The sequence below is a fragment of the Pongo abelii genome, chromosome 20 (genome assembly GCF_028885655.2).
Source record: "Pongo abelii isolate AG06213 chromosome 20, NHGRI_mPonAbe1-v2.0_pri, whole genome shotgun sequence".
NCBI classification, from domain to species: domain Eukaryota; kingdom Metazoa; phylum Chordata; class Mammalia; order Primates; family Hominidae; genus Pongo; species Pongo abelii.
Window position 1 is genome coordinate 62,348,857 of NC_072005.2, and position 10,417 is coordinate 62,359,273.

Sequence of the window (10,417 nt, forward strand, 5' to 3'; positions counted from 1 at the left end):
AAAAAAAATTGACGGAAGGAAGGAATTCATAATAAACGTGGGTTTCCATTTTAAGCCAAAACATTTGTGGTAACCTCTCTCTAGATCATTAGTAAAACACTTATTTCTGCCTAAATTAAAATATGATTGGTTTAAGAAGGTGTGGCCTGATGTGATTAAGGTGGGAAGAGGTACCCTCTTCAATAAAAGCCTCTTGCCCGTGGATGTCACTCCAAAACCAAATTATTTCAGAAGGTTTGAAGCCGAAAAAAAAAAAAGCCACAATAGAAGAAAGGTAAATCCAATTCTATATAATTTACATTTCTGCAAAGGGCAGAGAGAGCAAAGTGCAGGGAATTGGGTAATTTATTAATTCAGCAAGTGTTGTGTGAAGCCATGAAGCCGACTCCATGCCATGTACAGTGTGTGCACTGAGCCCGCTGCCCTGGCAGCTATTGGCAGGACTTCAATTTCAAAACCCAGGCTGGTGAACTGACAAGGGCCTTCATTTTCCTTAATCAAATCATAGCTTCAAAGACTCTGCAGGACGCTGGTGAGTTGAGTTTTAGCCATTAACTTACTCAATTTCTCAGGTCCCGTTAGTTTTTCCCACAGCCATATGAGACCAGCAGGGGGAGTCGCAGGGTCTTTGAGTCTAGACCAGCGCTGTTCATAAGAAATAGACTGTGACCCATATATGTCATGATAAGTTTTCTAGATACACTAAAGAAAATGGAAAGAAATATGTTGAATTAATTTTAATATCCAAAAGATTTGTCATTTTAACATGGAACCAATATTAAACAGCTATGAATGACGACTTTTTTCATCTCACATCATGTCAATCTTGTGTGCATTTTATCGTCATGGTATGTCTCAATTCAGATAAACTCCATTTCAGGGAGTTGCTAGCCAGATGCTGTTGGCGGCCACCATATTGGACAGCCGGGGTCTAGACCCTTTTACCACTTCAAATCTATGTGGAATAATGAATGATATTCTTCATTCCAGCTAGCATTTGAAATTCAGAAGTCAGCAGCCATGACTCTTCATGTCTGTACCCGTATTGCCTGGTACAAGGGATATCACATAGTAGGTACACAATCCCTAGAGTTAAAGAACCCCAGTTCATTCGTCTCGTGGAATCTCCACGAAGAGGCACATTTTCCCCCCAGGCAGCAGTCACCGCTGAACATTCGTGAGATGAATGATGTCTGAACTGCCTGGCCTGTCTCGAGAAACCTGTATTCTTGAGATGTACATACATCAGCTGCGTCAATTCACTGAAGATGGAGCCCCAAGTGGAGGGTGTATGGTGCCCTTTCTGTATCATGGTCACTCGGAGAATGAGATCAAGATCAATTATCACCCAGGGAAGCCAACTTCCACGAGCAAGGAACTAGAGCCACACCTGAGATCTGTTCTACAGCTGAACCAAGGATGCTGGAAGTTCCAAGGTAAAGTATCTGCCCCACCTAGACCCTCCCCACGAAGGGCCTAGGGAACAGCAACTGGGCAAATGCCTCTTCACTTGATATTAGCTGGATTCTGGCTCCTAACATTGTATGCACCTTTGAGCATCAGTGGTTCTTGCCTCTGAGTACAGAACCACCTGGAGATTTTTAAGAAAATGTCATATTCAGGTCATGCCCTGGCCCTGTGCTGTCCAACAGGGTAGGCACTAGTGGCTCTGGAGCACGAGAAATGCAGCTGGTACCTAGTGGAAAGGATGCTATTCTGTATGTATCGGGTTCAATGAAATATATTACTGAAGTTAATCTCACCAGGTCTTTTATATGTTTTTGAATGCAGCTACTAGTACATTTACAAGGAGTCATGCGGGTTGTGTCATATTTCTTCAGGCAGCACTGGCCTACAATTTGAATATTTGTTAAATTGTCTGAGGATTTTATTAAAATATGCGTTCTGGTACTACACCTCTGGGATCTCCTGAGACTCAGGATGTCTGACAAGAGCCCAGAAACTTCTGACAAGAGCAGCTGATGCTGCTGGTTCCTGAATTATATGTCGTTTTCTGTATCTTTTTCCCTCCTTTACTAAGTTCTGTTTTTTTTTCCTTCCAACTTGTATTTCAGGTTCATGGTGGTACACGTGCAGCTTTTTGCGACACGATAAACTGCATGCCTCAAGGGTTTCGTGTACAGAAAGTTTCATCACCCAGGGAATGAGCACAGTACCTGAGAGGTAGTTTTTTGATTCTCGCACTCCTCCCACCTTCTACCCTCGAGTTGCCCCCAGTTTCTCTTGTTCTCTTCTTTGTGTCCATGTGACCTCAGTGCTCAGCTCTCACTTCTAAGCGAGAACATGTGATATTTGCTTTCCTGTTCCTATGTCATTTCACTTAGGACAGTGGCCTCCACCTGGATCCATGTTACTGGAGAAGACATGGTTTCATTCTTTGACTGTGTAGTATTGCATGGTGTATACGGGCCACATTTCCTTTATCCAGTCCACCACTCATGGCCATCTAGGTTGATTCCATGTCTTTGCTAGTGTGGATGGTGTTGTGACGAAGATTTACGTGCATGTGTCTTTATGATAGAAAAATAACAATCATGAAAATTTATACATTGCATTGGTGAAGATTGTTTTACTCTAATTATTATTTTTTTTCAAGTTGGAGTCTCACTCACTCTGTCGTCCAGGCTGAGTTCAGTGGCACAATCTCGGCTGACCGCAACCTCTGCTTCCTGGATTCACGTGATTCTCCTGCCTCAGACTCCCAAGTAGCTGGAAGTACAGGTGTGTGCGGCCATGCCGGGCTAATTTTTGTATGTTTAGTAGAGACGAGCTTTCTCCATGTTGGCCAGGTTGGTGGCGAACTCCTGATCTCAAGTGATTCACCCGCCTCGTCTCCCCAAAATGCTGGGATTACACGCAAGACCCGCCGTGCTTTGCCTTCAATTAGATTTTAATGACATTTGTAAAAACAAACAAACAAAAAAATGGAAAAACTTCTGTCGAACCTCTGCAGTGAGTTTTCATTTCAGTTATTTTACTTTATGCCCCTCAACTTCTAATTAGTTCATTTCTAAAATTTCTATTTGGTTATTGATATTTTCTATTCTGTGAGGTGTTATTCTTCTAATTGACTTCAGTTCTTTGCCTGTTGTTTTCTGTAGTTCTTTTGGTCCTCCTTAGACAAGTAATTTAGTCTGTGGAGAGGAAGCCCAATGTCTTGAGTTCTCATAGACATTTCTTTCATCTTGTGAGTTGTAGACATTCTGTTCTCTTTGTGTGCCTCATATTTTTTTTGTTGAAAATTGGAAGTTTTATGTGGCAGACGGAGATCAGATTCTCAAACTTCACAGGTTTTTTGTGTTATACTTGTGGGCTGTAGTTTTCTGTTTTTGTTTTGTTTTGTTTGGACTTAATGAAAGTATTTTGCAAAAATTCTGTTTTTTCTCCCGTGTGGTCTCAGCTCATCCTGAATGAAACTTCTCCTCACACAACTTGGTGACTAGACGACCCACGGGAGTGCTTCCTCATCTTCTGGGCAAAACACAGAACCGAAGGAATGGTGAACAAAAGAATTCAGAGCCACGGTTGAGCAATAACATGTCCTGCCTGGTTCTGAGCCACCTCACCCATGCCCCGGCTGGACTGACAGTGGGGCCGCGTGCTGCGTAGTGGCTCAGGGTGAGACCACGATGTCCGGTTTCACCTCAAATCCGTTTGCCGTACCAACAGTGACAATGAGGGAAAGGAAGACAGTTTCCTTTAGAAACTGAGCCAAGCCCTGGGTTGTCAGAAACTCTGAGCTTCTCTTCATTGTTAAAGGAGAAAATGTGGCACATATACACCATGGAATACCATGCAGCCATAAAAAAGGATGACTTCATGTCCTTTGCAGTGACATGGATGAAGCTGGAAACCATCATTCTCAGCAAACTATCACAAGATTGGAAAACCAAACACCACATGTTCTCACTCATAAGTGGGAGTTGAACAATGAGAACACATGGGCACAGGGAAAGGAACATCACACACTGGGACCTGTCGGGGGATGGGGGTTTAAGGGAGGGATAGCATTAGGGATAAATACCTAATGCAGTTGAGGGGTTGATGGGTGCAGCAAGCCAACATGGCACATGTATACTTATGTAACAAACCTGCATGTTCTGCAGATGTACCCCAGAATTTAAAGTATAATTAAAATAAATGAATAAATACATAAAAGACTCCTTGTACCGTGAACAGGGCTTGGGGATCAGAAGCCGCCGACGCCAACCATTTACGTCAGGTTCTGTGACACGCCAGCAGGGACAAGGCATGGAGAATACAGCCCTCCCTGACTGGGATGTTGAAGGACAGGTTTATTCACACACAAAAGACCCTTAAAGTACTGAACTGTACATGAGAGCGGGCAAGGAAAACTTTACCAGTGTCTTAATAGAAGCCAGCGGAGCTACTTTCTGTGAAAAGATGCAATTGGAAAAGATGTGGAAAGTATCTAACACCCAAACCAACCCCACCAGTGTGCCGGCAATCCTCATACGCTCTTCTCTAATTCTGAATGGAAGAACTCCTCTCCCAAGACATGAGCATGAATGCAATTCCAGGCTGAAATATATTTTGGGAGAATGTTCCAGAGGCAAGTCAACCCACTGGGCTTGGTGGTTTCCACAACTGATGCCACCTGGTATTCCCAAAGAGAACATAAATTTTGTTCAGGATTTACTCAAAGCAGATAAAATGTAAAAGATGTTAGGGATCAGTGCTCCATGAACATGGGTCCATAAAATTACAAGCTGGAGAATAACTACTCCCATAAATGTGAGTCTATTTTAAAAGGATTTATATAAGAAAATAAACCAATTAGAATTATGCAAGAAGAGATAAGCATTTTCTCTCTGCATGCATATGTGTAAATACAGTATGTGTGTACAAATATACATACGTGTGGCAGATTATATTGTAGATAGCAATCAGTGAAGAAATGCAATGTGCAAAGATTTGAAAGAATATATGCATCGCAACGTAGAGTTTTGTATTTCTCAATTTGCCTTCAGGATACAAAAGGAATTGAGAACTGCCTTGGCTTTGAATATGAAAGAAGAGAATCCAGCCATCACTAGAGAATGATTACTATGGAGATGAATGAATTAAAGACTGTTAATTTCATCACATTAATGTAATCATATCCTTTTCCACCCTACCTCCAGTCTCCCACTTTTACATTCTTATCCATGAACTCTGATCACCTATCATATATTTAATACATGAGGAACCCATTTTTGAACATTTTTGAAAAAGAAATTAATCTCATTTCATTTATGATGTGATGTAAGGGAAACAGTAAGATTGTAACAATAGCTTTTACCTTTAATTTTAGATACTATAACTAAAAAGAAAAACAGGACTTTCACTGGCTGACTGATTTTCTGGAAACAGTTTTGGGATTTCTTTTCTAAGCTTCTTAACTAGAACCTTTACATTACAGAGAAAGTGTTTTCGAGAGTTGAGTGTGGTCTGAGGAGTGTCCGATTAGTAACAACTTCTGAGTAGGTTGAACTCACCTCTTTTATTGACATGTGAAAAGGTGTTACATTTATAATAAAAAACGATTTGAAAGTCGCACCATTCATTTTAGTGGAATTTTAAATGTCACCCCAATTTTTAAGATTTTAATTACTTTTAATTAATTTCCAAATTTTAATCAAGAGGCATAATATTCAAGGTCTTATCTAAAAATTATTACATGGCAATATTTTGTCCTTTTTAATTAAAAAATAGCACTGAAAACACAATCACCTTCCTTCGTGGTAAAAAGCTGTCCAATAGTAACAATCTCAATGATGGCAGAATTAAATCAGAATCTGATTGGATGAAAAAGGAGGGGAAGGGTGTGGCTAAGGTGGGTGGAGAGACCCTCTCGTATAAAAGCCCCTGGCAGCCAGCTCTCACTCCAGATCTGAGCTGTCCGCAGAAGCAGCTGGAGGCCAGGGGAGAAACTCCAGAAGGAGAGGTGAGTTCAATCTTATGGAATTCATTTTTACAAAAGGCGTATGAGAGTCTAGGGGAATGCAATAATTTCTTGATTCCACAAGTGTTGTCTGAGGCCAACTCCATGACAGACACACTGTATTTCTGGAGGAGAATGGGACCTCTGCCCTGGTGACGGTTAGGTAAGTCTTAGATTTTCAATACCAAGACTAGAGAAATGACAATCTCCATTTGCTTGAATTTCAGCAGAATCTGGTAGACTTTCTGAAATGATGGAGAGAGGTTCGGTGGCTGTGTTATACAAGGTCAGGTTTTCCTACGGGTTTGGTATTGTTTTCCTATTCTCCCCTTCCCACAACCCCTGACAACCATCATTCTTCTCTTGTTTTCTGATATTTTTGTCTTCAGTTTTTTCTTCCTTTTAATTCAGAAAGAGAAAGGGAAGGAAATAAAAAGCAAAGTTTGTTTAAATTACTATTGCAGAAAAGATCTGGCCGGATGCTGGGACCTACCTCTTCCAGGATGGGGATTCATTATTTATTTAATTTTTTGGAGACAGGGACTCGCTCTGTCGCCCAGTCTGGAGTGCAGTGGCTATTTTCTGATTTTATGAGATCAGTCAACTCAGATTCCACATAACTGAGATCACACAGTGTACATTTCCCTCAGCCTCACTTATTCCACTTCCCATAACGCCCTTGGCCTTCATCCACATCGGTGAAAATGCCAGGATTTCCTTCTTTTTTATGATAGAATAATCCATTGTATATATCACCGTTTCCTCATCCATTTTTCTCCCACAGACTCTGGGGTTGTTTCCATGGCTATTGTGAATAACGCTGCAGAGAACCTAAGAGTGCAGATACCTCTTTAACATGCTGACCTCTTTCTTTCATGTATAAACACAGAAGTGGGGTTGCTGAAACACAGGCAGTTCTACTCTTCATGTTTTCAGAAACCTCCCTAGTATTTTCTGTAGCGGTTGTACCAATTCTCTTTCCCGCCAACCTTGTACAAGGGTTCCCCTTTCTCCACATCCGTACCAACACTTATCTTTTGTCTTTTTGATCACAGCCATCCTAGCAGAGGGGGGTAATATCTCATGGTGGTTTTGTTGCTGGAGGGCTCAGGAGGGTCTCTGGATGCCAGAGAGACCCCAGTCCCAGCCAGTTTCCAGATTCTTGATGCTGTCAGGAGAACGAATTCAGGGATGAGCCAGAATGAAGTGAAAGGCAAGAAGTTTCTATTCCAGAGGAAAAGCACACACTTAGGAGAGAAGTGTGGGTGTGATTCTGAGAGCTGGTGGTTTGCAAAGGAGTTCGGGTTTTCTATTTTTATGAGCCCTTCTAATTAGGATGTGAACTAATCATTAGGTCTTCTAAGAAAAAAACAGAGATTTTTTAGATTTGGTGTGGTACCCATTTTGATACTACATATGGGCAAGCTGGGGTCAGCCATGACATGCAGAGTGTGTGACTTAGTGTGGTGATGACCATGGTAATTACTGTGGTAATGGTTTCAACCAGCTTAACTCACTCCTATTTTTGTAGCACCTCATCAGCCTAGGGTCCTCCTTGTCCTTGTAATTTTAAAGACAAGTGGCTAATTTTAACAGTCACCGTTTTGGTCTAATGTGAAATTGTCACTGGATACGTTCTCGATTCTCTTGTGACCACACAGTATTCCTGTCTCAGTTTAAATTGCATTTCTCTGACGGTGAGTGAAGTTGAGGTTGTTCTTCAGTACTTGCTGGTCATTGGTGTGTGTTTTTCAGAGAAATGTCTGCTCAGGTTTTGCCCATTGGAAATTGGATTATTTTGGCTTTTTTTCCGTTTTGCTATTGCCTTCAAAAAATACCTTATATATTTTGGATATTAATCCATTGTCATATATATGGCTGCTTGTTTTTTTTTTTTTTTCAGTTCTGTTTTTTGCTTTTTCGTTTTTTTCCCCCGCTATGCAGAAGATTCAGTTTTACCTGGTAGAACTTATTTGTATTTTGCGTCTTGTCCTTTTGGTGCACTATCAGGTTCCTCACCACATCCGGTTTGCACAATTGGGGAAGTAGAAGGTCTTCAAATGGACTCCAGCACTGTCCAATAGAAACAGAAGATAACCCATATATGTAATTGTAAATTTATTTTCTGGTAGTCACATAAAACATAAGAAAACAAGCCTAATGAATTTTAACTCAAAATAGAATCATTTAACATGTGAGCAACTTTAAACGTTCTCAAGCAGATAGTTTACATTCTCTTTTCCCCATTATGTCTTCCAAAATAAGAGTGTATTTGGCTCACAGCACATCTCCATTCAGATACGCCCCATTTCAGGTCTCAGTAGCCATTTGTGACTGGTGGCTACCATATCAAACAGCTCAGGTGTAGACTCCTTTACTATTTCAACTCAAAGTCTTTCGGTGAATCATGCCCTTTATTCCAATGGGTGTTACAGATATTAGAAGTTCAGGGCCTCGAGTCATTGACATTTGTATTCATGTTGTGTCTTCATCACTAGCAGTAGTGATTTTAAGTATCGTGCCATGATAGCTCTATGCTTGTAAAGATAAAAGTCCCAAGCACTATCAGCTGTTCATTCAGCTCATGGAAATTCTAATACCGTGTTCACTTTCTTTTTTCTATAGACATTTGCCATGGCTGAACACTTCAAACAAATCATTAGATGTCCTGTCTGTCTAAAAGATCTTGAAGAACCCGTGCAACTGAAATGTGGGTATGTCTGCTGCCTCCAGTGCCTCAATTCACTCCAGAAGGAGCCCGATGGGGAAGGTTTACTGTGCGGCTTCTGCTCTGTGGTCTCTCAGAAGGATGACATCAAGCCCCACTACAAGCTGAGGGCGCTGGTTCCCATCATTAAGGAACTAGAGCCCAAGCTGAAATCTAGTCTAACAATGAACCCAAGGATGAGGAAGTTTCAAGGTAAGGATCTACATGACCTGCGACTACCCATAAAAGGCACTGGGAAAACGACTTTCAAACGTTTCTTCATTAAACATAGGCAGTAGCAGATATCTAGCATCTCAAACTTGCGTGCTTCACACTCAACAGCAGTTCTCACCTTTGCGTATAGATTTTCCTGGAATCTGTGCAAGTTTGTACAGTCCTTTGGAGAGCAAGCTCCTGTCTTCTTTCATGTATCATATGTGCTAAACGGAAAAATAATTTTAATCCAATTATCCACTAACTGATTTCCAAAGGAATTTCTAATATGAATCAGGTGGACTTGTTACAATTATCGTATTCATGCAATGTATAGATAAAATTTAACCTCATCAGGTGGCCAAACAAGTTTCCCCAGGAAATTTTGATTTGGGAGAGAAAGGAGAATAAAAGTGAAAGTGAATAACGTACTTAAGTGTTTGCAGTAAAAAGGCAGAGGGAGTCTGTAGTGTGTGTGTTTGCTGAACTGCTGCTTCTTATTTCCACAGTGGATATGACCTTGGATGTGGACACAGCCAACAACTATCTCATCATTTCTGAAGACCTGAGGAGTTTCCGAAGTGGGGATGTCAGCCAGAATAGGAAGGAGCAAGCTGAGAGGTTCGACGCTGTACTGTGCGTCCTGGGCGCCCCTCGCTTCACTTCCGGCCGCCATTACTGGGAGGTGGATGTGGGCACCAGCCAAGTATGGGATGTGGGCGTGTGCAAGGAATCTGTGAGCCGACAGGGGAAGATTGTGCTTTCTTCAGAACACGGCTTCTTGACTGTGGGTTGCAGAGAAGGAAAGGTCTTTGCTGCCAGCACTATGCCTATGACTCCTCTCTGGGTGAGTCCCCAGTTGCACAGAGTGGGGATTTTCCTGGATGTAGGTATGAGGTCCGTTTCCTTTTACAATGTTAGTGATGGGTGCCATATCTACACATTCAGCAAAATCCCTGTTTGCGAGCCATGGCGTCCATTTTTTGCTCATAAAAGTGGAACTGAAGATGATCAGAGCATCCTGAGTATCTGTTCTGTGATCAATCCAGCCAGTGCCAGTGCCCCAGTTTCTTCTGGGGAAAGTCAATCAACATTTGAACAGAATCATCTTTAGGAAGTTTCTGTGCGCCCATAGCCATAGCTAAGAACTTTTCTGCTAGATACACATAGCTACAAAGGGATAGAAGGGAAAGAGCCATCATACTGTAAACCATGAACAGAAAGCAGTTACATGAATTAGGGGAAAATGACATTGTACTTAAAGTTTGTCATGTTATTTTCTTTGAGGCTTATGTTTATATTTCTGTTCAATAAATATTTTGAAAATTCAGATTCATTTGCCAATGTTTTCTGTTTTCTGCAAGATTAGTGTACTATGTGTTATGGAAGTGATGAACTTAAGAATAATTTGAATGGGACCCAACACAGTAAGTGAATTTCAAATGATAAGGACCTAGGAATACGGCAAAATTATACATGTTTATGTGTTTAGTTTAACCCAACAACTGAACACTGACATTCATTTGAAGTGC

General features: G+C 41.3%; 1 protein-coding gene across 1 annotated transcript; it reads left to right on the forward strand.

Moving 5' to 3' along the window:
• The first annotated feature begins 5,889 nt into the window (after positions 1–5,889).
• LOC112131778 (ret finger protein-like 4A) lies at positions 5,890–10,217 on the forward strand. The gene is made up of 3 exons (XM_024241759.2): positions 5,890–5,968; positions 8,591–8,885; positions 9,395–10,217. The coding sequence occupies exons 2-3, from the start codon at positions 8,600–8,602 to the stop codon at positions 9,997–9,999; spliced, it is 891 nt and encodes a 296-aa protein (XP_024097527.2). The 5' UTR covers positions 5,890–5,968; positions 8,591–8,599; the 3' UTR covers positions 10,000–10,217.
• The last annotated feature ends 200 nt before the right edge of the window (positions 10,218–10,417 follow it).